We start from the raw sequence: 26,463 nt of genomic DNA on the forward strand, positions 1-26,463 counted from the left end.
GTGTCCATGCTGGGTTTGCTTGTTGGCCAAGTTTTTACAAATATATACTTCCATATATACTTGGGAGGTGGCTGCAGTGTGCTACACTACAAACTAAATTATCAGGTCTGGTTAACGCATTATGCCAGTCATGTTTTCCAGTGCTGCATCTGTATATACTGAAGGGGGGTGACTGCAGTGTGCTGGGACTCCCCATATTCTGGGGGTGGCTACAGTGTGTTGAGGCTACCTTTATACTGGGGGTAGGCTGCATTTTGCTGGGCTACCTATATACTGGGTGGGGGGGTTGGCTACAATGTGCTGGGGCTATCTATATACTGGGGGGTTTGTTATAGTGTGCTGGGGCTACCTGTAAAATGGAGAGGTTGGCTGTAGTGTGCTGGAGCTACCTATATACTGTGTGCGGGGAGCAGTGTGCTAGATATCTTTATACTGGGGGTAGTATGCAGTGCGACTGGGAATTGGTCTTGGTGCTGTGTTTCTGTATGAAGCTTGTTCTAGTTCTGTACTTATGTGTTGAACTCCACACTGGTGCTGTATTTATGTATTAAGCTTTGGTCTGGTGAATTATATATGTACATCAATATAATAATTCATGACAGCCACAATATTATAATTTGAAAGACACTCTACATTTTAATTAAAGGAGGGATGATGTTTATGTTAAGGAGGGATTGATTTAACCCCTTATCAACGATGCTTGTTTTCAGCTCACTGATCAGGTCTCAAGATAATTGGTTATAACTTCGGAATGCTTTAACATATCCAGGTAATTGAGATTGTTTTCTCGTGACACATTGTACTTCATGGTTGTGGTAAAATTTAAGTGATAAGTTTTGTGTTTCATTCTGGAAAAAAATGAAAATTTGGCAACATTTTGGAAAAAAATATTTATTTGTGTAATTACAAATTTGTTCTACATTTCACATAGATAGTAAAACTACCCCAAAAGCTAGATAACTAACACTTACGGAATGTCTGCTTTTTGGTAGAATGATATTTTATCAGTCCTCTCCTTTTTCTAGAAGGTTATGCAGCTTAGAACTTTAGTTGCGATTTTTAAAATTTTTATGAAAATCTCCAAAAATCACATTTTGAGGGACAACTCAAAAAGCCGAAATAATATTAAAACCCCATAAATTACCCACTATATAAATTTCACCCCTCAACGTATGTAAAACAACTTCTATTAAGTCTATTAACCCTTTAAGTTTTTTAAATGGGTTAAACCAAAATGGAAGTGCGATTTAGAAACTTTTGACTTTTGTTGGAAAATACATTAATTTAGGCCAAAAATGACACTTTCATAATGACTAAAATGATGAAATGCTCTGTAAAGTTTGATGTCCAATTCTTCCTGAGTGTTTCGACACCCCATATGTGGTAGTAACCTGCTGTATGGGCGCATGGCCAGGCATAGGTTTAAGGCAGTGCTATTCAGTGCAGAGTTGTATTTTCACAATGTACAGGCTATAGAATTTAAATTTTTTTGGGTAATGCGAACATATTAGGGCTTAGGATTTGTGGGATAAGATATAATGTATAGATAATTAATTTGGGTGGTCTGTTGCTTATTCATGAGATTAACGTAAATCTCACCATTACATAAAAATAATATTTTATCTTTATTCTCTAGTTCACTATGATTATGGTGATAACTCATTTATATAGTTTTACTAAGCAAAACCTATATTGGAGAAAATTGCAACTTTTTAGGAGCATAACTTTTGTATTTTTCCATTGATAGGTCTAGTTGAGGGCTTATTTTTTGCTAAATGAGTTGTTCTTTTCAGTCGTATCATACAAAGGGCAAGTAACTTTTTTGATCACTTTTTAGAACATTTTTTGTGATGGTATTTGGTTAAAAATTGTATATTACGGTACGTTTTTCATGGCTTTTTTTTACATTGTTCACCGAGCAGGTTAAATATTGTTTTAGATTTATTGTACAGATTGATACGGATGCGATGATACAAAATATGTACTTTTCTGTGTGTTTTTTGTATTTTATATACTTCATTTGGTTTTTTCATCCGATCACTTGTTCAAACCTTTACACTGCAATACACATGCTCAGTTGCATACAGCCGGGTTCTGCCAGGAGGAGGAACCCGGCGCAGAGAGGAGCTGGCAGCCTCGGGGCACTTGCCAGACCCCGTGGCTGCGGCAGAATGGATTGGATCGCCAGGTAAGCACACCGGGGGGGTCTGATCCACAGGGGACATGCTTACATGCCACGTTGTGTCAGAAGAAGTACCCTTAATGACCGACATAGATTTCCGGCGGTCATTAAGGAGTTAATTTAGGGGGAGAATGTCGAAGGTTACTTGGTGGGATAGTGCTGCATACACTAAAATCCATACATAAAAGTTTGTCTATAATATTTTTAATTTGCATGGGGCTGTTTATGTTAAAAAATTCGGATGCATTGTATATATTTTATTAACTTTGGGTGGGTTTCATGTTTGGCTTTCTATTTGGCAACTTAGGTCTTCGTTAGTTAATTAAATTATGAACTTGGGAATCACAGTGCAATGTTAAAAGGGTTTTCCCAACATGCAAGTCCAAATCACCAATTTTTGCAATTTTGCTATCCATTCCTTTTTTTATATAATATAATCAATAAAATCATCAGCTTGTCCCACTAACAATTAAACTTGGGTGAAAAAAAATGTGTGTCAGAATATGACGATAAAAAAAGATTCTTATTTCTTGTAAAATTTTTATTTTTCTCTTTAAGGTAAAAAGACATAACAATACAATAAAAAAGTAATTAAATAATAAATAAATAATAGAGGATGTGTCACTTGGATTATACATACAGGGGCACATCCAATTTCCTGCATGTGTCGCTTCCCCGCTGAGGTCCGCCGAGGTTCACCATCTTCTTCCCGGTGCATATAACTGCTGATCTTGCGACACAATTTTGAAAGTTAAATTCCGCAGTTTGTATGAATCAGTCGCGTTGTCCACGCCCCCGATTTGTGTTGCACAATACGATCTTGTGTGCCAAAAACCCAGGGCAATTCAGAGCGAATCGGAAAAATTCGGGAAACCCGGCGGAAATGCGTCAGACGGACCCTAAGTAAATGTACCCCACAGTGTTCATTTTAGGACATGGTCAGGAGTCACAGTCAAAGATCATATAATTGTATATTTGATACCCGACAATGACACCTGACTATTGACCCTGATGGCCGAAAGCTATGAACAAGGTACAGAAACTGTTGTTAAAGGGGTATTTTATTCATGACATATCCACAGGATATGTTATAAATAGATGATCAATGCAGGTCTGACTTCTGTGACCTTCACCCATCTCGAGAACGAAGGTGTACTGACCTTCTTCCCACAGCTGCACTGAATGCACTCCATTCAAATTTATGGGAGTGTCAACAAGCTTCTTTAAAAAAAAATTTAAACGGTCACTAACAATAATACATATAAACATTTTTAGCAACCTTCTCAAATACATATAAAAATATCACATTATTGTCTAAAAACTAGTACCCCTAAATTCACATTCATAAAACACACCAACCTTTAGCTTTTATAGCCTTGTCTAAAGCAGTAGCATCTGCAGTAGCATCATAAGTTGGAGCCCCCTCCAGACCTCCAGTAGCTTTTTGCTGCAGAGTGGAAAATTGTCCATTAAAAGACAGATAATGATGTAATTAAACAAGTGAATTAGTAGGTCATCAACAAACATAAAATTAAACTTGAGAAAAAAAATAACTGAGAAAACTCATGTGCTTATTATAATAGAATTGAATGCTTACACATGCATTTTCAGCTGGGCCTTCCATGAATACAGCCTGATTTAGGAATTCCTGAACAAAAGACATGGTATCTGTAAAAATAAAATACCAGTCTTATAGATTTTTATCTGGGGCTCAAACCCCTAATCATTGTAAGGTGACTTTCAAATTAAATGAGTCTGTGTCCAGCGCTGGAATTTGAAAGAAAAGACAAGACCTGTCCTTGCAGGAAGTTAGCAAACAAGACTGATAAGTTTATTGAGGGACCGACATTTATAGAAAACCATAAGGCACTTTACATAAGGCGTGTAATTAGGAAAGCAGCAACTATAATTGGGTGTTCTCACCCAGGAAATGTAACACTATTGGATGTAAGCACACAAAGGAATGTAGAACCATTGGCTGTCTTCACATAAACCAAATGTCCAGATGTTCACCTGGATATCTTCCACTAGGTAGTGCTAGTGAGCACTAAGTCTTTGTGTGCTGAGGGGCGAACCCACCCAAATGTCCGACAATATGTAAAATGGCGTCTGAGTCCAGTGTAATATCTTTAACACCAGAAATGTCAAAACAGGGAAAAGGTGTAAACTGAGCTTCATAGAACCAATGTTTCTGCCTACTTGTCAACTCTGCACTGATGCGCAGGCAACAACTGGGCAGTGGTCCTTACCCATGTGCACAGAACAGGATCACAGAACAGTAAGACAGGGTACAAGACTTTGGTGGCTGCTCACTTTGTGAGATTTTTTGATATTCTACAATCAAAAGAGCATCACACATTTAGGTGTGGTTCCAAGACTGACAAACTGCAGAACCTTGGCCCAGCAAAAAATCATGAAACAAAGGGAGTAAACAAAATTATACTACAATGCAAATGCATTGGATGGAAGTCTTGAAGGTAGCAAATTTATTTAACATAAAATGGGTTGTCCGACTTTAATAAAAATTATAGAGGCGGGACGTATTTACCGCCTTCGGCACTCCCTATATAACGAGCCCCCGTCCCTCACTCTGGAGTGCCTGTTTTCAGGGGAACGGCACCACCCTTCAACTTGCCTGGCATGCCCACCGTCACCATGTCCCAGCGCCTGATGAAGATGTTCGGTATTGCCACGTTCCAATATGTTGGTACTATCAAACCATTAAAATGATTATTCCCGGCCGTGAACATCGTAACGAAAAAGAGTGCCCAAATAGCCACTTTTTTCATCCATAAATATTTGAATTAAGAATGATGGTCTTATATGTCCCATATTTTTGTTTTCTTTCTTTGAAAAATAGACGCGTGTAATTAAGACATTTTAATTATTTTTCTATGGTGCTTAGGTCCATGTGGAATCAATTGGAATATTGGAATTTTGATAAAATTTCAGATTTTTCTGATTTCTAAATGTTATACTCATCATACATAACCACTCAAATAATATATGTTAAAGAAGTATAAACCTGGAGACACACCATAAGGCACATGCATCTTAAGCCTGGCTGTGTGCATGTTCCTTTTTTTTCTTTTGCTTGTCTAATGTGTCTTAGGAGATTTTTTTTTTAACAACTTGCTCATTTTCTTATGTGTGTTTCCATTTTTCACTCTCCACCATATTTTTCTTTGTACAAAGCTGTTTGAGGGCTTGTTTTCTCTGTAACTAATGGTACTTAGTAGGGGCGGTACTGGGAAGCAGAAGAAAAATCCAATTGCGGTGAAAATGGACAGGTCTCCTTTATTCATGGGTCATTACGATGGGGAAATTTTACACAGGCTTTATTGTGTTAATGCATTTAAAATAATTAAAATCCTCTGTACAAAAAAAATATGTCTGTTTCTCCATATATGCTAATTACTTTTTCATACTTCGGTTTAAAGATCTGTGTATCTTAAGTTGACTTTTTGATCACTTTCTATAAAAAATTTTTTTGTTTTCCAATACGGTGAAAAAGTAGCATTTTGACATTTCAGCGTATTCTTTGTTATTGGGTTCAAGTACATACAATTGCAACTGTGTCAGTTGCGTATCTGCCCTAATTTATGCGGCCCCACACCAGTGAAACAGAGTGAATAAACACATGAAATCCAAATAGATTCTGGTGTTATAGGGCCTAAAATAAAATACTATATATGGTATAAAATGAATATTTTATTGATATGCGTTAAAAACAATTAAAAACAGCAAACACCCATCACAAAGATGGGAGCAACCAGACACCTCCAATACAGGCTAGCTGGTATGCTCAACCCCCCGGCAGTCCAGATAAAGACAACTAGGATGACCCACAGGTAATAAGTCAAAAATGCATAGGTAGCATTTAGTACAAAAATAAAACCATGTAACTTTACCAAGTGTTGTCAGATCGGGGGGGGGGGTCCACTGCCCCACGCGTATCTCCACCTCGCTGTGGCTTTGTCAGGGGTCATCCTAGTTGTCTTTATCTGGACTGCCGGGGGAGGGGGTGAGCATACCAGCTAGCCTGTATTGGAGGTGTCTGGTTGCTCCCATCTTTGTGATGGGTGTTTGCTGTTTTTTAATTGTTTTTAATGCATATCAATAAAATATTCATTTTATACCATATATAGTATTTTATTTTAGGCCATATAACACCAGAATCTATTTGTTATTGGGTTCAACACAAGGAGTAAAAAAAAATGCCACAGCATGAACATAACCCACAATAAGTTGCTAATAAATAAAAGCCAAGCAAAAAAAAAGATACATGTCCCCCCATGCGTCCATGACCCTGGAGCTCTAATCCCATACAAAATGTTATCTTCCTGCACTACACTACACTGTACAACTTTTACTGTCAGTTATTGCTTTCTATCAGGCCCTACCTATGGCATGGATGAGTAGACAGCTACTAAAGGCACTCCAGTCACTATAAATGGGTGAATCGATTCTAATGATTCTAAATTCGTTTAGAATTTTTAAAAAAACTTCAATTCGTCACGAATCCGAAGTTTACAGTAATCCATGGGAACGAATTTCGAATAGTTTTTTTTTCCTTTATAAGCAAAATGACCACAAGCACAACGTGTTTCATGGGGCAGAGAACTGGGAAGAGGAAAGGAACATGGCGGTACTGTCCCTCACTGAATGTGGGTAGTGTTCCTCTCTGTATGGGGGTAGTGTTCCTCACTGTATGGGGGTAGTATTCCTCACTGTATGGGGGTAGTGTCCCTCACTGTATGGGGGTAGTGTCCCTCACTGTATGGGGGTAGTGTCCCACATTGTATGGGGGTAGTGTCCCACACTGTATGGGGGTAGTGTCCCTCACTGTATGGGGGTAGTGTTCCTCACTGTATGGGGGTAGTGTCCTTCACTGTATGGGGGTAGTGTCCTTCACTGTATGGGGTAGTGTTCCTCACTATATGGCAGTAGTGTTCCTCACTGTATGGCGGTAGTGTTCCTCACTGTATGGTGGTAGTGTTCCTCACTGTATGGAGGTAGTGTCCCTCACTGTATGGGAGTAGTGTCCCTCACTGTATGGGACTAGTGTTCCTCACTGTATGGCAGTAGTCTCCCTCACTGTATGGGAGTAGTGTCCCTCACTGTATGGGACTAGTGTTCCTCACTGTATGGGAGTAGTGTCCCTCACTGTATGGGACTAGTGTTCCTCACTGTATGGCGGTAGTGTCCCTCACTGTATAGGGATAGTATCCCTTACTGTATGGGGCTAGTGTTCCTCACTGTATGGCGGTAGTGTTCCTCACTGTATGGGAGTAGTGTTCCTCACTGTATGGGAGTAGTGTTCCTCACTGTATGGTGGTAGTGTTCCTCACTGTATGGAGGTAGTGTCCCTCACTGTATGGGAGTAGTGTCCCTCACTGTATGGGACTAGTGTTCCTCACTGTATGGCAGTAGTCTCCCTCACTGTATGGGAGTAGTGTCCCTCACTGTATGGGACTAGTGTTCCTCACTGTATGGGAGTAGTGTCCCTCACTGTATGGGACTAGTGTTCCTCACTGTATGGCGGTAGTGTCCCTCACTGTATAGGGATAGTATCCCTTACTGTATGGGGCTAGTGTTCCTCACTGTATGGCGGTAGTGTTCCTCACTGTATGGGAGTAGTGTTCCTCACTGTATGGCGGTAGTGTTCCTCACTGTATGGCGGTAGTGTTCCTCACTGTATGGGAGTAGTGTCCCTCACTGTATGGGGGTAGTGTTCCTCACTGTATGGCAGTAGTTTTCCTCACCGTATGGAGGTAGTGTCCTTCACTGTATGGAGGTAGTGTTCCTCACTGTATGGCGGTAGTGTCTCTCATTGTATGGCGGTAGTGTCCCTTAATGTATGGGGGTACTGTCCCTCAGTGTATGGGGAAAGTGTTCCTCACTGTATGGAGGTAGTGTTCCTCACTGTATGGCGGTAGTGTCTCTCATTGTATGGCGGTAGTGTCCCTTAATGTAAGGGGGTACTGTCCCTCAGTGTATGGGGGTAGTGTTCCTCACTGTATGGCGGTAGTGTTCCTCACTGTATGGAGGTAGTGTCCCTCACTGTATGGGACTAGTGTTCCTCACTGTATGGCAGTAGTGTTCTTCACTGTATGGCGGTAGTGGCCCTCACTGTATTGGGATAGTATCCCTTACTGTATGGGGCTAGTGTTCCTCACTGTATGGCGGTAGTGTTCCTCACTGTATGGCGGTAGTGTTCCTCACTGTATGGAGGTAGTGTCCCTCACTGTTTGGCGGTAGTGTCCCTCTCTGTATGGGGGTAGTGTTCCTCACTGTATGGCAGTAGTTTTCCTCACCGTATGGAGGTAGTGTCCCTCACTGTATGGAGGTAGTGTTCCTCACTGTATGGCGGTAGTATTCTTCACTGTATGGTGGTAGTGTTCCTCACTGTATGGGGGGTAGCGTTCCTCACTGTATGGGGGTAGTGTTCCTCACTGTATGGCGGTAGTGTTCCTCACTGTATGGCGGTAGTGTTCCTCACTGTATGGGGGGTAGCGTTCCTCACTGTATGGGGGTAGTGTTCCTCACTGTATGGCGGTAGTGTTCCTCACTGTATGGGGGTATTGGCCCTTACTGTATGGGGCTAGTGTTCCTCACTGTATGGCAGTAGTATTCCTCACTGTATGGGGGAAGTGTCCTTCACTGCATGGGGGTAGTGTTCCTCACTTTATGGAGGTACTCTTCCTCACTGTATGGGGGTAGTGCCCCTCACTGTATGGCGGTAGTGCCCCTCACTGTATGGCGGTAGTGCCCCTCACTGTATGGCGGAAGTGATGGCGGTAGTGTCCCTCACTGTATGGCGGTAGTGTCCCTCACTGTATGGCGGTAGTTTTCCTCACTGTATGGCGGTAGTGTCCCTCACTGTATGGCGGTAGTGTCCCTCATTGTATGGACGTAGTGTCCCTCACTGTATGGAGGTAGTGTTCCTCACTGTATGGCGGTAGTATTCTTCACTGTATGGGGGCAGTGTTCCTCACTGTATGGGAGTAGTGTCCCTCACTGTATGGGACTAGTGTTCCTCACTGTATGGCAGTAGTGTTCCTCACTGTATGGCGGTAGTGTCCCTCACTGTATGGGAGTAGTGTCCCTCACTGTATGGGACTAGTGTTCCTCACTGTATGGCAGTAGTGTTCCTCACTGTATGGCGGTAGTGTCCCTCACTGTATAGGGATAGTATCCCTTACTGTATGGGGCTAGTGTTCCTCACTGTATGGCGGTAGTGTTCCTCACTGTATGGGAGTAGTGTTCCTCACTGTATGGCGGTAGTGTTCCTCACTGTATGGCGGTAGTGTTCCTCGCTGTATGGGAGTAGTGTCCCTCACTGTATGGGGATAGTATCCCTCACTGTATGGGGTAGTGTTCCTCACTGTATGGCAGTAGTTTTCCTCACCGTATGGAGGTAGTGTCCTTCACTGTATGGAGGTAGTGTTCCTCACTGTATGGCGGTAGTGTCTCTCATTGTATGGCGGTAGTTTCCCTTAATGTATGGGGGTACTGTCCCTCAGTGTATGGGGAAAGTGTTCCTCACTGTATGGAGGTAGTGTTCCTCACTGTATGGCGGTAGTGTCTCTCATTGTATGGCGGTAGTGTCCCTTAATGTATGGGGGTACTGTCCCTCAGTGTATGGGGGTAGTGTTCCTCACTGTATGGCGGTAGTGTTCCTCACTGTATGGAGGTAGTGTCCCTCACTGTATGGGACTAGTGTTCCTCACTGTATGGCAGTAGTGTTCTTCACTGTATGGCGGTAGTGGCCCTCACTGTATTGGGATAGTATCCCTTACTGTATGGGGCTAGTGTTCCTCACTGTATGGCGGTAGTGTTCCTCACTGTATGGGAGTAGTGTTCCTCACTGTATGGCGGTAGTGTTCCTCACTGTATGGCGGTAGTGTTCCTCACTGTATGGCGGTAGTGTTCCTCACTGTATGGAGGTAGTGTCCCTCACTGTTTGGCGGTAGTGTCCCTCTCTGTATGGGGGTAGTGTTCCTCACTGTATGGCAGTAGTTTTCCTCACCGTATGGAGGTAGTGTCCCTCACTGTATGGAGGTAGTGTTCCTCACTGTATGGCGGTAGTATTCTTCACTGTATGGTGGTAGTGTTCCTCACTGTATGGGGGGTAGCGTTCCTCACTGTATGGGGGTAGTGTTCCTCACTGTATGGCGGTAGTGTTCCTCACTGTATGGCGGTAGTGTTCCTCACTGTATGGGGGGTAGCGTTCCTCACTGTATGGGGGTAGTGTTCCTCACTGTATGGCGGTAGTGTTCCTCACTGTATGGGGGTATTGGCCCTTACTGTATGGGGCTAGTGTTCCTCACTGTATGGCAGTAGTATTCCTCACTGTATGGGGGAAGTGTCCTTCACTGCATGGGGTAGTGTTCCTCACTTTATGGAGGTACTCTTCCTCACTGTATGGGGGTAGTGCCCCTCACTGTATGGCGGTAGTGACCCTCACTGTATGGCGGTAGTGCCCCTCACTGTATGGCGGAAGTGATGGCGGTAGTGTCCCTCACTGTATGGCGGTAGTGTCCCTCACTGTATGGCGGTAGTTTTCCTCACTGTATGGCGGTAGTGTCCCTCACTGTATGGCGGTAGTGTCCCTCATTGTATGGAGGTAGTGTCCCTCACTGTATGGAGGTAGTGTTCCTCACTGTATGGCGGTAGTATTCTTCACTGTATGGGGGCATTGTTCCTCACTATATGGGGGGTAGCGTTCCTCACTGTATGGGGGGTAGTATTCCTCACTGTATGGGGGTATTGTCCCTTACTGTATGGCTGTAGTGTTCCTAACTGTATGGTTGTAGGTTTCCGTTAATGCTATCATTTTAACACTGCAGCTTTTGTTGTAGCACTAGGAGCAACTTACTTTAGTAAGCAGCTGCTAGTGCCAAATTTCAGGGTCCTCTTTAAAGGACATGTACCACCAGGATTAAGGTTTGTAAACCAAGCACACTTACATGCGGGTGTGTGGCCCCTCTGTCAAGATTTGCTCTTCTTTAAGCCCGTTTTTTTTATAATTATGCAACTGAGTCTGAGAGGCTCCAGGCTCAATAAATGTCAATGGAGCCCCTCAGACTCATTTGTATAATTTTTAAAACCTTATTTTTGTAAAACAGGGGCTTAAGAATCTAAAAGAGGACCTGGTCTTGCCAGAGGGGACACACAATGGTATGTAGGTGTGCATGGTTTACAAACCTTAATCCTGGTGATAAATGTCCTTTAACCCCTTGACGCTCTGCCGCAGATATATCCGCCACAGAGCTATGAAGGGTGTATGAAGAGGGCTCACGAGCTGACCCATTTCTATCACCCACGGTCAGTGCTTGCACCGATCGCGGGTGTTAACCTCTTCCCTGCCGCCGTCAGAGTCGCCGGCGGCACTTAAGACTTGGCGCCACATTGGCGCCACCATGTTTCTTTCAATCGCCGCTCCCCGAACGTCATTGGGGGGGGCGGCAATCGGTTGCATGGTTTCTGCAGATTCGTTACAATGAGCCAGTGACTCATTGTAATGAATCATATATGCCATATACTGCAATACAGTAGCATTGCAGTATATGGTAGGAATGATTGGACCATCTAGGGTTAATGTACCCTAGAGGGTCTAAGAAATAGTGAAAAAAAAAGTTTAAAAAATGTAAAAAAATGTATAAAATATAAAAAATTCAAATCACCCCCTTTCCCTGATATAAAACATAATAAATAGAGATGAGCGAACATGCTCGTCCGAGCTTGATGCTCGGTCGAGCATTAGGGTACTCGAAACTGCTCGTTACTCGGACGAATACTTCGCCCGCTCGAGAAAATGGCAGCTCCCGCCGTTTTGCTTTTTGGCGGCCAGAAACAGAGCCAATCACAAGCCAGGAGACTCTGCACTCCACCCAGCATGACGTGGTACCCTTACACGTCGATAGCAGTGGTTGGCTGGCCAGATCAGGTGACCCTGGGATAGACTAGCCGCTGGCCGCGCTGCTCGGATCATTCTGTCTCTGGATGCCGCTAGGGAGAGAGCTGCTGCTGGTCAGGGAAAGCGTTAGGGTGTTCTATTAGCTTACTGTTAGGCAGGAGTGATTCTCAAAGAACCCAACAGCCCTTCTTAGGGCTACAATAACGTTCTACTTTTTTTATTTTAATTTGCATCTTTTACCATTTTGTGAGGAATTAGCAGGGGGACTTGCTACCGTTGTGTTTAGCTCTTAGTGGCACACATATCCATAGCAAAGACCGAAGTGGGAAAATTCAGTAGGGGTTGGATTTCTATTAGGCAATAACTCAGTGTCATCTCATCTGGCATAGTAGTGTGCTTCCTTTGATACTTGGCTAGAAAATAGCCATAGGAGAATACAAACAGCTTCTTGAAGCCTACAGTAGCGTTCTATATATTTGATTTCTGGTTGATCTGCTGGTGGCTGTAGTTTCTGCAGTGCATGTACTTGCCAATTCTGAGCAATTTGTAGTGAGACTTGCGACCGCTGTGTTCTGCGCTTAGTGGCGCACATATCCATAGCAAAGGCCGAAGTGGCAAAATTCAGTAGGGGTTGGATTTCTATTAGGCAATAACTCAGTGTCATCTCATCTGGCATAGTAGTGTGCTTCCTTTGATACTTGGCTAGAAAATAGCCAGAGGAGAATACAAACAGCTTCTTGAAGCCTACAGTAGCGTTCTATATATTTGATTTCTGGTTGATCTGCTGGTGGCTGTAGTTTCTGCAGTGCATGTACTTGCCAATTCTGAGCAATTTGTAGTGAGACTTGCGACCGCTGTGTTCTGCGCTTAGTGGCGCACATATCCATAGCAAAGGCCGAAGTGGCAAAATTCAGTAGGGGTTGGATTTCTATTAGGCAATAACTCAGTGTCATCTCATCTGGCATAGTAGTGTGCTTCCTTTGATACTTGGCTAGAAAATAGCCAGAGGAGAATACAAACAGCTTCTTGAAGCCTACAGTAGCGTTCTATATATTTGATTTCTGGTTGATCTGCTGGTGGCTGTAGTTTCTGCAGTGCATGTACTTGCCAATTCTGAGCAATTTGTAGTGAGACTTGCGACCGCTGTGTTCTGCGCTTAGTGGCGCACATATCCATAGCAAAGGCCGAAGTGGCAAAATTCAGTAGGGGTTGGATTTCTATTAGGCAATAACTCAGTGTCATCTCATCTGGCATAGTAGTGTGCTTCCTTTGATACTTGGCTAGAAAATAGCCATAGCAATAGGATAGGATTGTTTGGTTTTAAAAACTCAAAAAAAAACAAAAAACACAAAAAAACACCAAAAAAAACAAAAAGAAGTAAAAAAAAAAAAAAAGTTATAACTCTCATTTTAAAAATGTTTAACCCGAGGGCTAGGGGTAGAGGACGAGGGCGGGGACGTGGGCGTCCAACTACTGCAGGGGTCAGAGGCCGTGGTCCTGGGCGGGGTGAGACACCACCTGCTGATGAGGGAGCAGGGGAACGCCGCAGAGCTACACTCCCTAGGTTCATGTCTGAAGTTACTGGGACTCGTGGTAGAGCACTGTTGAGGCCAGAACAGTGCGAACAGGTGATGTCGTGGATTGCTGACAATGCTTCGAGCAATTTGTCCACCACCAGTCAGTCTTCCACGCAGTCCACCCATGTCACCGAAATCCCCACTCCTCCAGCTCCTGCACCTCAGCCTCCTCCCCCCCAGTCTGCCCCCTCCCAGGAAAATTTGGCATTTGAACCGGCATACTCTGAGGAACTGTTTTCTGGACCCTTCCCACAGTCACAAACCACTTGTCCGGTTGCTGCTGAGCAATTTTCCGATGCCCAGGTTTTCCACCAGTCACAGTCTGTGGGTGATGATGACCTTCTTGACGTAGTGGAAGTGTGTAAAGAGGTGTCCGACGATGAGGAGACACGGTTGTCAGACAGTGGGGAAGTTGTTGTCAGGGCAGGAAGTCCGAGGGGGGAGCAGACTGAGGGATCGGAGGATGATGAGGTGACAGACCCAAGCTGGGTTGAGAGGCCGGGTGAACACAGTGCTTCTGAGACGGAGGAGAGTCCTCAACCTGAACAGGTTGGAAGAGGCAGTGGTGGGGCCAGACGGAGAGGCAGGGCCAGAGCTGGTGCATCAGCGCCACTGTCAACTAGTGAAGCTCCCGTGGTGAGGGCTCTTGCGGCGAGGGCTAGATCTTCAGAAGTGTGGAGGTTCTTTAAGGAAACACCGGATGACCGACGGACTGTGGTGTGCAACATTTGCCAAACCAGGCTCAGCAGGGGTTCCACCACTACTAGCTTAACTACCACCAGTATGCGCAGGCATATGAATGCTAAGCACCCCACTCAGTGGCAACAAGCCCGTTCACCTCCGGCCGTGCACACCACTGCTCCTTCCCCTGTGTCAGCTGCTAGTCAGCCCCCTGCCCAGGACCCTGGCACAAAAACCCCATCGTCGCCTCCACGATCCTCCACAGCATCCACCAGCGTTCAGCTCTCCATACCCCAGACGCTGGAGCGGAAACGCAAATATAGTGCAACCCACCCGCACGCCCAAGCCCTTAATGTGCACATCTCCAGATTGCTTAGCCTGGAGATGCTGCCCTATAGGCTAGTAGAGACCGAGGCCTTTCGTAACCTCATGGCGGCGGCCGCCCCTCGGTATTCGGTCCCCAGCCGCCACTACTTTTCCCGATGTGCCGTCCCAGCCCTGCACCAGCACGTGTCAGACAACATCATCCGTGCCCTGACCAACGCCGTTTCTGACAAGGTCCACCTGACCACGGACACGTGGACGAGTGCTGCCGGGCAGGGCCACTATATATCGCTGACGGCACATTGGGTTAACTTGGTGGAGGCTGGGACCGAGTCTGACCCTGGGGCTGCTCATATACTGCCGACGCCGAGGATTGCGGGGCCTACCTCGGTCCAGGTGTTTCAGGCCTACTATGCCTCCTCCTCCTCCCACCCCTCCTCCACCTCCTCCTCCGAACTACCATCCGTGGGCACGGCGCCATCAGTCGGTAGCTCTAGGCACAGCAGCAGTGCCGTCGCTAAGCGACAGCAGGCGGTGCTCAAACTGCTGAGCCTAGGCGACAAAAGGCACACCGCCCAAGAGCTATTACAGGGCATCACGGCGCAGACTGATCTGTGGCTGGCACCGCTGAACCTCAAGCCGGGAATGGTTGTGTGTGACAACGGCCGTAACCTGGTGGCGGCTCTGCAACTCGGCAGACTGACACATGTGCCATGCCTGGCCCATGTGTTAAATCTGATAGTGCAGCGTTTCCTCAAGACATACCCCAATCTGTCTGATTTGCTCACGAAGGTGCGCCGCATCTGTGCGCATTTCAGGAAGTCCAGCCCAGATGCTGCCACTCTCAGGGCAGCGCAGCGCCGCCTCCAACTGCCCGCTCACCGACTGTTGTGCGACGTGCCCACGAGGTGGAATTCAACACTGACCATGTTATCCAGAGTTTACCAGCAGCGCAGAGCGATTGTAGACTGCCAGATGTCAACTTCCACCAGAACTGGTAGTCAGGTCAGTCAGCTTCCTCAAGTCTACAATGAGGAGTGGACGTGGATGTCTGATATCTGTCAGGTGCTGAGTAACTTTGAGGAGTCAACACAGATGGTCAGTGGCGATGCCGCCATCATCAGCCTCACCATCCCGCTGCTTGGCCTGTTGAAAAACTCTCTGGTCAGCATGAAGTCGGAAGCTTTGCGCTCGTCACAAGAGACGGGGGAAGAATATTCCCTTGTTGATAGCCAAAGCACCCTGAGGTCTGTTTCTCAGCGCATATCGGAGGAGGTGGAGGTGGAGGAGGATGAGGAGGAAGAGGAGGAGAATGTTGGCGAGACACAAGAGGGGACCATTGTTGAGTCCTTCACTGTTCAGCGTGTATGGGCAGAAGAAGAGGAGTTGGAGGAGTTGGAGGAGGAGGAAATGGACAGTCAGGCCAGTGAGGGGAGTGAATTCTTACGCGTTGGTACTCTGGCGCATATGGCAGATTTCATGCTAGGCTGCCTATCCCGTGACCCTCGCGTTCAAAGAATTTATTCCAGCACCGATTACTGGGTGTTCACTCTCCTGGACCCACGGTACAAGCAAAATCTTCCCACTCTCATCCCTGGAGAGGAAAGGAGTGTGAGAATGCATGAATACCAGCAGGCCCTGGTGCACAAGCTGAAACAGTATTTCCCTTCTGACAGCGCTAGCGGCAGAGTGCGTAGTTCTGCGGGACAAGTAGCGAGGGAGAGTAGGCGAGCAGGCAGCTTGTCCAGCACTGGCAAGGGTACGCTTTACAAGGCTTTTGCCAGCTTTATGTCACCCCAGCAAGACACTGTCACCTGTCCCCAGTCTCGGCAGAGTAGGGCTGATCTTTACAGAAAGATGGTGAGGGAGTACGTAGCTGACCATACCATCGTCCTAAATGATCACACAGCTCCCTACAACTACTGGGTTTCAAAGCTGGACATGTGGCACGAACTGGCGCTGTACGCCTTGGAGGTTCTTGCCTGCCCTGCCGCTAGCGTCTTGTCCGAGCGGGTTTTCAGTGCAGCTGGTGGCATCATCACCGATAAGCGTACACGCCTGTCGACTGACAGCGCTGACAGGCTGACGCTTATTAAAATGAATAAAGGCTGGATTTCTCAGAATTTCCAATCTCCACCAGGTGAAGGAAGCTCAACTTGAATAATTGATCCACTCCTCCTCCTCCTCCTCATTTTCCTCCTTCTCCTCCTCTTTGTACAGTAAAGCAGAGGAAAATGGCTATTTTTTGACAGGGCCCACTGGCTCTTGCTATAGTACTTCATGCATTTAATTTTTCTGGAGGGCCACCTACCCGGTCCTCTGTTTGAAACAATTTTTGTGAGTGCCACATACAGGCACTCAATCTATTCCATTTTTCTGGAGGGCCACCTACCCGGTCCTCTGTTTTAAAAAATTTTTGGGACTGCCACATACAGGCACTCAATCTATTCCATTTTACTGCAGGGCCACCTACCTGCTCCTCTGGTTTGAACAATTTTTGGGACTGCCACATACAGGCACTCAATCTATTCCATTTTACTGGAGGGCCACCTACCTGCTCCTCTGGTTTGAAACATTTTTGGGACTGCCACATACAGGCACTCAATCTATTCCATTTTACTGCAGGGCCACCTACCTGCTCCTCTGGTTTGAACAATTTTTGGGACTGCCACATACAGGCACTCAATCTATTCCATTTTACTGCAGGGCCACCTACCTGCTCCTCTGGTTTGAACAATTTTTGGGACTGCCACATACAGGCACTCAATCTATTCCATTTTACTGGAGGGCCACCTACCTGCTCCTCTGGTTTGAAACATTTTTGGGACTGCCACATACAGGCACTCAATCTATCCCATTTTACTGGAGGGCCACCTACCTGCTCCTCTGGTTTGAAAAATGTTTGGGACTGCCACATACAGGCACTATCCAAATTAAATTGTCTCCATAGCAGCCTCCACACGTTGTCTCCATTGCTACCTCCAAAAGTCGTCCATATAGCTGCCTCCATACATCGTCCCTTTATCAAACGAGGTGTGTCAGGCAGAAATTTGGGTTGTTTTCATGGATTCCACATCAAAGTTGTTAACTTTGTCGCCACCCTGCTGTGTTATCCACAAAATATACTGGCAAACTTTTACCATTTAGGGATATTATTTCAGCGCTTCTTGCGCATCTGTTTACATTCCCCTCACCCGGCATATCCTAAACTTATAAGAACGCTACTACACTTGATCTTATACAAAAGGTTCTTAGAAGTGCTGTTTGGGGAGTAGCCTAGAGACAGGGGCTTGGATTGGCGAAAGCTCGCCTGGCAGCGGAACGCCAGCTCCATGCGCATCATGCGCTTCTTGCGCATCTGTTTACATTCCCCTCACCCGCCATATCCCAAACTTATAAGAACGCTACTACACTTAACTTGGTGCAGGCTGGGACCGAGTCTGACCCTGGGGCTGGTCATATACTGCCGACGCAGAGAATTGCGGGGCCTACCTCGGTCCAGGTCTCAAAGGCCTACTATACCTCCTCCCACCCCTCCTCCACCTCCTCCTCCTCCGAATTACCATCCGTGGGCATGGCGCCATCAGTCGGTAGCTCTAGGCACAGCAGCAGTGCCGTCGCTAAGCGACAGCAGGCGGTGCTGAAACTGCTGAGCCTAGGCGATAAAAGGCACACCGCCCAAGAGCTATTACAGGGCATTCCACATCAAAGTTGTTAACTTTGTCGCCACCCTGCTGTGTAATCCCCAAAATATACTTGCAAACTTTTACCATTTAGGGATATTATTTCAGCGCTTCTTGCGCATCTGTTTACATTCCCCTCACCCGCCATATCCTAAACTTATAAGAACGCTACTACACTTGATCTTATACAAAAGGTTCTTAGAAGTGCTGTTTGGGGAGTAGCCTATAGACAGGGGCTTGGATTGGCGAAAGCTCGCCTGGCAGCGGAGCGCCAGCTCCATGCCAAGATCCAACTAACATAGTTTTAACTGCAGCACCTTTAATCTACTACTAGTTCACTGCCTCCATACATGGTCCCCTTATCAAACGAGCTGTGTCAGGCAGAATTTTGGGTTGTTTTCATGGCTTCCATGTTAACTTTGTCGCCACCCTGCTGTGTAATCCACAAAATATACTGGCAAACTTTTATCATGTACCGATATTATTTGAGCGCTTCTTGCTCACCTCCTTTGGTTCCTCTCTGCCACCCATTGGTTTGAAGCCTGAGTCCATTTAGGGTATGTCGCCATGACACTCTCTAGCCTGCTGCCGCTGCCTCTGCATGCCGTCCCCTATAGTGTCAGGGTCAATTATTGGATGTTTTAGATGCTATCTAGCTTCATTCTGTCACTCTGTCATGGCCATGCTGTTGCCCATAATTTTGGCATAATGGTGCGATTATGCAGCCTCAGAGGCATCCATGCATGCTGCCCCTGCTGTTTCCTGTCCATTTCCGTGGTGTTTCCATCCTTTTCTGAGGTTCCCAGGTGTTTGGCCAAGCTTCCCTGTGCAGAGCCTTGGTCCCCTTGAAAAATGCTCGAGTCTCCCATTGACTTCAATGGGGTTCGTTATTCGAGACGAGCACTCGAGCATCGGGAAAAGTTCGTCTCGAATAACGAGTACCCGAGCATTTTAGTGTTCGCTCATCTCTAATAATAAACAGTAAAAATCACAAACACAATAGGAATTCCTGCTTCCCAAAATGCCTGATCAAAATATAAAAACTGTTATTGACGGCAGTGACCTCCAAAACTGGAAATAGCGCGGAAATGTCCGAAACACAACTTTTACACCTTTTACATGACATAAAAAATATAATAAGAAGTGATCAAAATGTTACACAGTCGTCAAAATGGTAGTAATGAAAACGTTGGCTCATTTTGCAAAAAAGGACCCCTCACACAGCTCCGTACACCGAAGTATGAAAAAGTTATTTGCGTCAGAAGATGGCAATTTTTTTTTTTCGTACTCATTCATTTTATTTTTGAAAATGTATTAGAATGCAATAAAACCCATATAAATTTGGTATCACCGCGATCGCATCAAACCAAAGAATAAAGTAGTGGAGCACAGAGTAAAAGTCATAAAAACTGAGCCCACAAGAATGCTAGGAACATGCAGTTTTTTTCAATTTTTCCACATTTGGAATTTTTATCCTGCTTCCCAGTATACGGCATGGAATAATAAATAACATCACGGGAAAGTAAAATTTGTTATGCACTAAATAAGCCCTCACTCAAGTCTGTACACAGAAAAATGAAAAAAAGTTATCGATTTTTGAAGGTGGAGAGAGAGAAATGAGCGAAAAAACCCTGCTTCCTTAAGGGGTTAATGACTGCTGTAAAAAGCTGATACAGTGGTTAAAGGGGTTAAAATATGACTCCAGCCTTCTTGAGTCAAATGTAGCAAGTCTTAGCTTCTGTTATTGTAACTTACAAGAGTAGGGATGCACAGATCTCTTTGCTGATACCCATCACTGGCGACTACCTATCACCCGGAATGTGACGTAGTATTACATCACATGTCGGTAAGGGGTTAAACCTGAAAAACTAGTATGTTGAAAGAATCAGAAAGCTTTTTGGAATTTGCTTTTATAGCATTTTGTTAGAGGTATGCATCTTTTTTCTTTTACTAGCAAGTAAATGTAGACAGAGTAGCTAGATTTGTCACATTATATGGAAACAGAAAATGTAGAATCTTTAAAACTTTCCTGCAGAACAGTATGGGGCTGGACATTAAGATTGACTAACATTTTCCATGGACAGAAACCACAGAAAAAGCAACCAATTCCAATTTTCTAAACTTAAACAACTTTTTTTTCTGCTTTAACATATTTATACAGTATTCTTACCATTACTGAATTTCACAGATTAATAAAACAACCTCTACCAGACACTGGAAAGTACATCTGCATCTGTGGTCATACTAGTCATATTAGAAGATAGAGAGAAAGTACAGAAACATAAAAAGCAATAATAAAGAAAGTATCATCTTACTGGTGAGGCAACTTCCTGAAGATCAGACTCACAAATACTAAGCAGAAGAAAGCATCCTTTGGCGTCTGATTATTATAAGAACGTTATAAGACCACACCTAGCAATACTAGGGTATTTGCTGCCGCACTACTATTGGCTGTCTCGTTGTGAGGAGGACATGTCCGTCACTCCCTGCCAAGTCAAAGACATCTTGTTCTCTCTTGCCCTTAGCTAAATACAGGAATAATGTACATCATTTTCATACTGTACAACTTTTTCTTTATAAAAGTAATGTTTTAAATAAATAGGTTTACCAGGTTTGTACTTAAGAAAATATTCTTTGGTTGCTATAACAGTAGTTAGTGTTTCAGGGACTAGTTGGGACTTGATCTCAACCGACAACCACAATGTTTTAGTGGTTAGTACTCCTGCTTTGTTGCACCAAAACTACTGGTTTGATTTTCATCATGTATAATGCTTTAATAGTCTCCCATTATTAAAGGGATTTCTGACTCCTTATGTCTTTTTCCTATAAATGACTTATAATAATAATTCTATATTTATATAGCGCCTACAGATTACGCAGTGCTGCACAAAGCTGAAGTGGTCCCTGTCCCCATGGGGCTCGCAATCTAAACAACCTAACAGTATGTTTTGGAGTGTGGGAGGAAACCAGAGTACCTGGTGAAAACCCACGTAAACACGGAGAGAACATACAAACTCTTTGCAGATGTTGACCTGGGTGGGATTTGAACCCAGGACTCCAGTGCTGCAAGGCAGAAGTGCTACCTACTTCATGGTATTATCAGTCATCAGTTTGTCTCCAGATGCCTACATCTATGCTGTAGTTGGAGGAACAGGCATAAGTCTTCATCTATGTACAGTATAGTGGTTGTACAGGGTTACTGTAGCTCAAATACCATTCAGTTGAAAGGGAAATGGATTGCATTGGTTTGTGCCAATCACTGCACTGGTTGCCAGACTCCTTCCGTATTCACTTTAAAAAAATAACCCTCATCCACAAAGCTCTGAATAATGCTGCACCTCCCTATCTCTCTTCTCTCATCTCAGTCTATCACCCTTCCCGTGCTCTTCGATCCGCCAGTGACATTAGATTAATCTCTACCTTAATTCGAACCTCTCATGGACGTCTCCAGGACTTCTCCCGAGCTGCACCAATTCTCTGGAATGCCCTTCCCCAGACTCTGAGACTAATACCCACCCTCCAAAGCTTCAAACGTGCTCTTAAAACCCATCTTTTTAGGCAAGCCTATCACACTCGCTAACTGCATGAAATGTCAACTCTCCCTTTACTAATCCATCCTATGTCCTCCTACCGTCTGTTATTTGGCAAACAGAAGATATTTACCAAGCTCCAGGCTTCTCTGCAGTCTTTTTCACCTTGGATCCTGTAAATAAGATGCGGCTGATGGCTGGTTCAAGCAGCAACATTTTTATTTATTAAATTATTTATTAAATTATTATATATTGCTCCCTTATAAAGAATGGCTGGACCATTATACAACCTATTGTGTCAACAACACCCTCATCCTCATAGTCTGTAAGCTCTTGTGAGCAGGGCCCTCACTCCTATTGTTCCATATGACTGTTTGTTCTTTGTAATATAGTATAGCTGTATATGTCCCCTATGATTTGTAGAGCCCTACGGAATTTGATGGCGCTATATAAATAAAGATTATTATTATTATTATTTCCTCAGCAACAAGTCTATACATGTATGTAACGTTTTGGGTTTGGCAGGAGCTGTAATATTTATTCCAGGCTCCCAGTAGCCTTTTGGTTGGGGTCTGACTGTATGGATAGGTCATCAGTATGAAAAATGCTTTACTTATTGGTACCACAATTTACACTCACACTTAATGGCCAGGTACTGGATCTGTATACAGATAACAGGAAAATAAAAAGATCCGAAACCAAGAAATGGAAATCTAAGATTAAGCAGGTTATACTGAGTGCACGGATTCAGTCGCATTTACAAGGGAAACTATTACCAGAAGGTAAAATCAAATATTGCAGCATACATGCAATATACTAGACCTACTGCATAACCAGAAAAAAATATGGCACCTACCCTTTAATCTCCCTTTGGTGACACAGTGGGGTAGATTTATCAAGTCAAAATATTCTTGCCCATGGCAACCAATGACAGCTCCCCTGTAAAATATTCATGAGCACTGGTAAAATAAAAAGCTGAGCTGTAATTGGTTGCCAAGGGCAACGTAGAATATTCTGACCTTCAGACAGCTTGATAAATCTGCCCCAGTACGTTTCAGTCTATGGAGACCTATGAGTGACCCATCATAGGCATCAGAACTTCATGTAAATTGAAAACAGCATGGACTGTAACACACAACCTCTACACTGGGGAAATAAAACACACTTATCACAGTCACTAAATAATTACTGGTGGTCCCCGACTCACAGATGACCCCTAGTTACAGACTGACCTCTCTGCCCATTTTGACCTCTGGTGAAGCTCTCTGGATGCTTCGACATGGATTATTACTTAAGCCCCAGGCAACAATAACAGCTGTAAGGTGTCTGTAATTAAATTTTATTGATAATTGATGTTCCTATGACAGTACAAAATTTTGAAAATCCAATTGTCATTGGGGCAAAAAAAATTGTCTGGAGCTACAATTATAAAATATACAGTTCCAACTTACATGCAAATTCAACTTACAGAACACCTGTCATCGGGTCTATGTCACTTGTCCTGACACTACTACCTGTTGGAGCAGTTCACAAGGATCCCATCCCAGCCTTTATCTAGTTATTTCATACATTATTCATTGTAAAATCATATTTTCCTTATTATGCAAATGAGATTGTGCACACAGAGAGAGAAAGTGATGTTACCTCTACCTCTCCTCCCCCTGCTCATGTCTGTCTGTAATGTATATTAACCCCTTAAGGACCAGGCCCTTTTTCGTTTTTGCGTCTTTATTTTTCACACCCCACCTTCAAAAATCTATAACTTTTTTATTTTTCCATGTAGAGAGCTGTGTGATGGCTTGTTTTCTGCGTAACAAATTGCACTTCATAGTGATGGCATTTAATTGTCTATGCCATATACTGGGAAGCGGGAAAAAAATTCTGAATGCAGTTAAAATGGTGAAAAAACGCATTTGCGCCGTTTTCTTGTGGGCGTGGATTTTACGTCTTTCACTGTGCGCTCCAAATGACATGTCTAATTTATTCATTGGGTCAATACGATCACATGGATACCAAATTTGTATAAGTTTTATAATGTTTCATACATTTACAAAAATTAAAACCTCCTGTACAAAAAAAAAATTCTTCATTTTGCCGTCTTCTTGCGCTAATAACTTTTTCATACTTTGGTGTATGGAGCTGTGGGTGGTGTCAATTTTTGCGACTTTTGATGACGTTTTCAATGCTTTTATTTTCAGAATTGTAAGACCTTCTGATTACTTTTTATTGAATTTTTTTATATTTTTCAAAATGGCAAAAAAATGCCATTTGCGACTTTGGGCACTATTTTCCATTACAGGGTTAAACGCAGTAAAAAAACATTCTTATATATCGGGCATTTTCGGACGCGGCAATACCTAATGTGTTTATGATTTTTACTGTTTATTTATATTTATATCAGTTCTAGGGAAAGGGGGGTGATTCGAATTTTTAGTTTTTTTTAACCTCTTAACGCTCAGCGTCCGATATATCGGACGCTGAGCTCAGTGACTTAGCGCTCAGCGTCCAATTTATCGGACGCTGAGCCGATGCCAGTTCAGCTCAAGATTTGAGCCGAATCGGCATCGGGAAACACGGGGTGCCGGCTGTGACTGATAGCCGGCACCCCAGTGTAACACCCGCGATCGGAGTTGTCTCTGATCGCGGGTGATTAACCCGTTAAATGCCGCGGTCATCGCGACCGCGGCATCTAACATGCATCTGGGGTGTCTTTCCCCCACGATCGCCCCCCCGAATCATTTTCGGGGGGCACCGATCATTGCTACGGTATCACTGGGGTCCGATCTGGACCCCAGTGTTACCTGCAGGAACTGCCGGTAAGATGGCGTCTGTGACGTCATCTTACTGGCAGAGTGCCACCCTATGCAAGTGCATAAGTTGACACTGATAATGCCCTGCAATACATAAATATTGCAGGGTATTATTATGAACAAGCAATCAGATGATTGCTTGTTCATTTCCCATGGTGGAAAAAGTGAAAAAGTAAAAAAGTAAAAGAAAAAATTATTCAATAAAAAAATAAAGTAATAAATCACCAAAAATGCCCAAAAGCCCCAAAACATATAAAGAGCCATATAACTAAAAAAAAAGTCTAAATCATAACACAAACCCCACATATATAGTATCACTGCGTCCGTAACAACCCGTAGAATAAAAATAAATATTTATTGAACCCGCACGATGAACGCCGTAAAAGAAAACTGTTATAAACCCTCCAAAAATTATGATTTTTACCTATTCAATCCCACAAAAAATGCTATAAAAAGTGATCAAAAAAACATATGTACTCTAGAATGATACTGGTGCAAAGTACAACGTGTCCCGCAAAAAATAAGCCATCAACCAGCTCCGTAGCCAAAAACGTAACAAAGTTATGCCACTTGGAAGATGGCAATACAAAACTGATAGATTTTTCCCCACAATAGGGTTTTATTTTACAAATTTAGTAAAACGCAAGAAAATATATTCGTGTCTGGTATCCCCGTTATCGTATCGACCCATAGAATGAAGATAATATGATTATTAGTCTATACGGTGAACACCACAAAAAAAAAGTAAAAAAAACAGTAGAGAATTGATGCTTTTCTACTCCTGTTCTCAAAAAGAAGTTCCTCAACAATAGGTGATACCAACCCCAAAATGGTAACATTTCAAAAAGCATCTCGTCCCGCAAAAAAAATGCTGTCACATGGCCCTAATAGCGCAAAAGCGAAAATTTTATAGCCTTCAATGAGGCCAATGAGGAAAGTAAAATCCTGGCAGCTGCAGGGTGCTCCTTCCCTTCTGCGCCTCACTGTGTGCCCATAAAACAAGTCACGGCCACATGTGGGGGGTCTCTGTACTCGGGAGAAATTGTAGAACAAATTGTATGGTGGGTTTTGTATTTTTATCTTTTGGAAATGTGTAAATTTTAGGGCTAAATGAACGTATAACCGGCACAATTTGACTATTCTAAATTTCGCCTCCATTTTGATGTAATTACTATGAAGATCTCAAGGGGTTAACAATCTTTGTAAAATCTGTTTCTGATAGCTTGAGGGGTGCAGATTTGAAATTGGGTTGGTTATATGGGGGGTTTTGATGCTAAATATGTAAATTTTCATTCAAAACTGTATTTATCCCCAAAATATTCAATTCTGAAAATCCGGAAAAGCGCTATTCGATTTGTAAGCCGTGTGACATCAAAATAAATTATCCAGACATTTCAAAAATGGTGAAATGTAAAGTAGACATATGGGAAATGTTATTCAGCAATTTATTTAGGTGGTACATCTATCTGCCTGAAAACGCAATGATTTCAAATTTCATCATATTTTCTTTTTTTTTGTAAATAAACGCAAAACTTATCAGCCACAATTTACCACTAAAATGAAGTACAACATGTGGGGAAAAAACAATCTCTGAATCGTTTTGATAAGTAACAGTGTTCAAAAGTTATAACCATTTAAAGCGACGCATGTCAGAATCCAAAAAATGGGACTGAGCCTTAAGCTACAAAATGGCTGCGTCCTTAAGGGGTTAATATAATTTTTTATTTCTTATTTTTTTTATTTAAATTTTTCAG

At 43.7% G+C, this 26,463-nt stretch overlaps 1 protein-coding gene across 4 annotated transcripts in view; it reads right to left on the reverse strand.

Annotated features, from left to right (window-relative positions):
• Positions 1-26,463, reverse strand: part of LOC140132079 (annexin A1-like) — an 85,596-nt gene that overhangs the window by 14,823 nt on the left and 44,310 nt on the right. For 2 of the 4 annotated variants that reach the window (XM_072150949.1, XM_072150947.1), the window contains exon 3: positions 3,542-3,629. In XM_072150949.1, the coding sequence (XP_072007050.1) occupies positions 3,542-3,629 (88 nt within the window). Of the gene's footprint in view, positions 1-3,541; positions 3,630-3,779; positions 3,851-20,684; positions 20,742-26,463 lie in introns of those variants that run through there. The other 2 variants (XM_072150950.1, XM_072150951.1) reach the window with 2 other exon arrangements.

The sequence above is a fragment of the Engystomops pustulosus genome, chromosome 1, assembly GCF_040894005.1.
Source record: "Engystomops pustulosus chromosome 1, aEngPut4.maternal, whole genome shotgun sequence".
Taxonomy (NCBI): domain Eukaryota; kingdom Metazoa; phylum Chordata; class Amphibia; order Anura; family Leptodactylidae; genus Engystomops; species Engystomops pustulosus.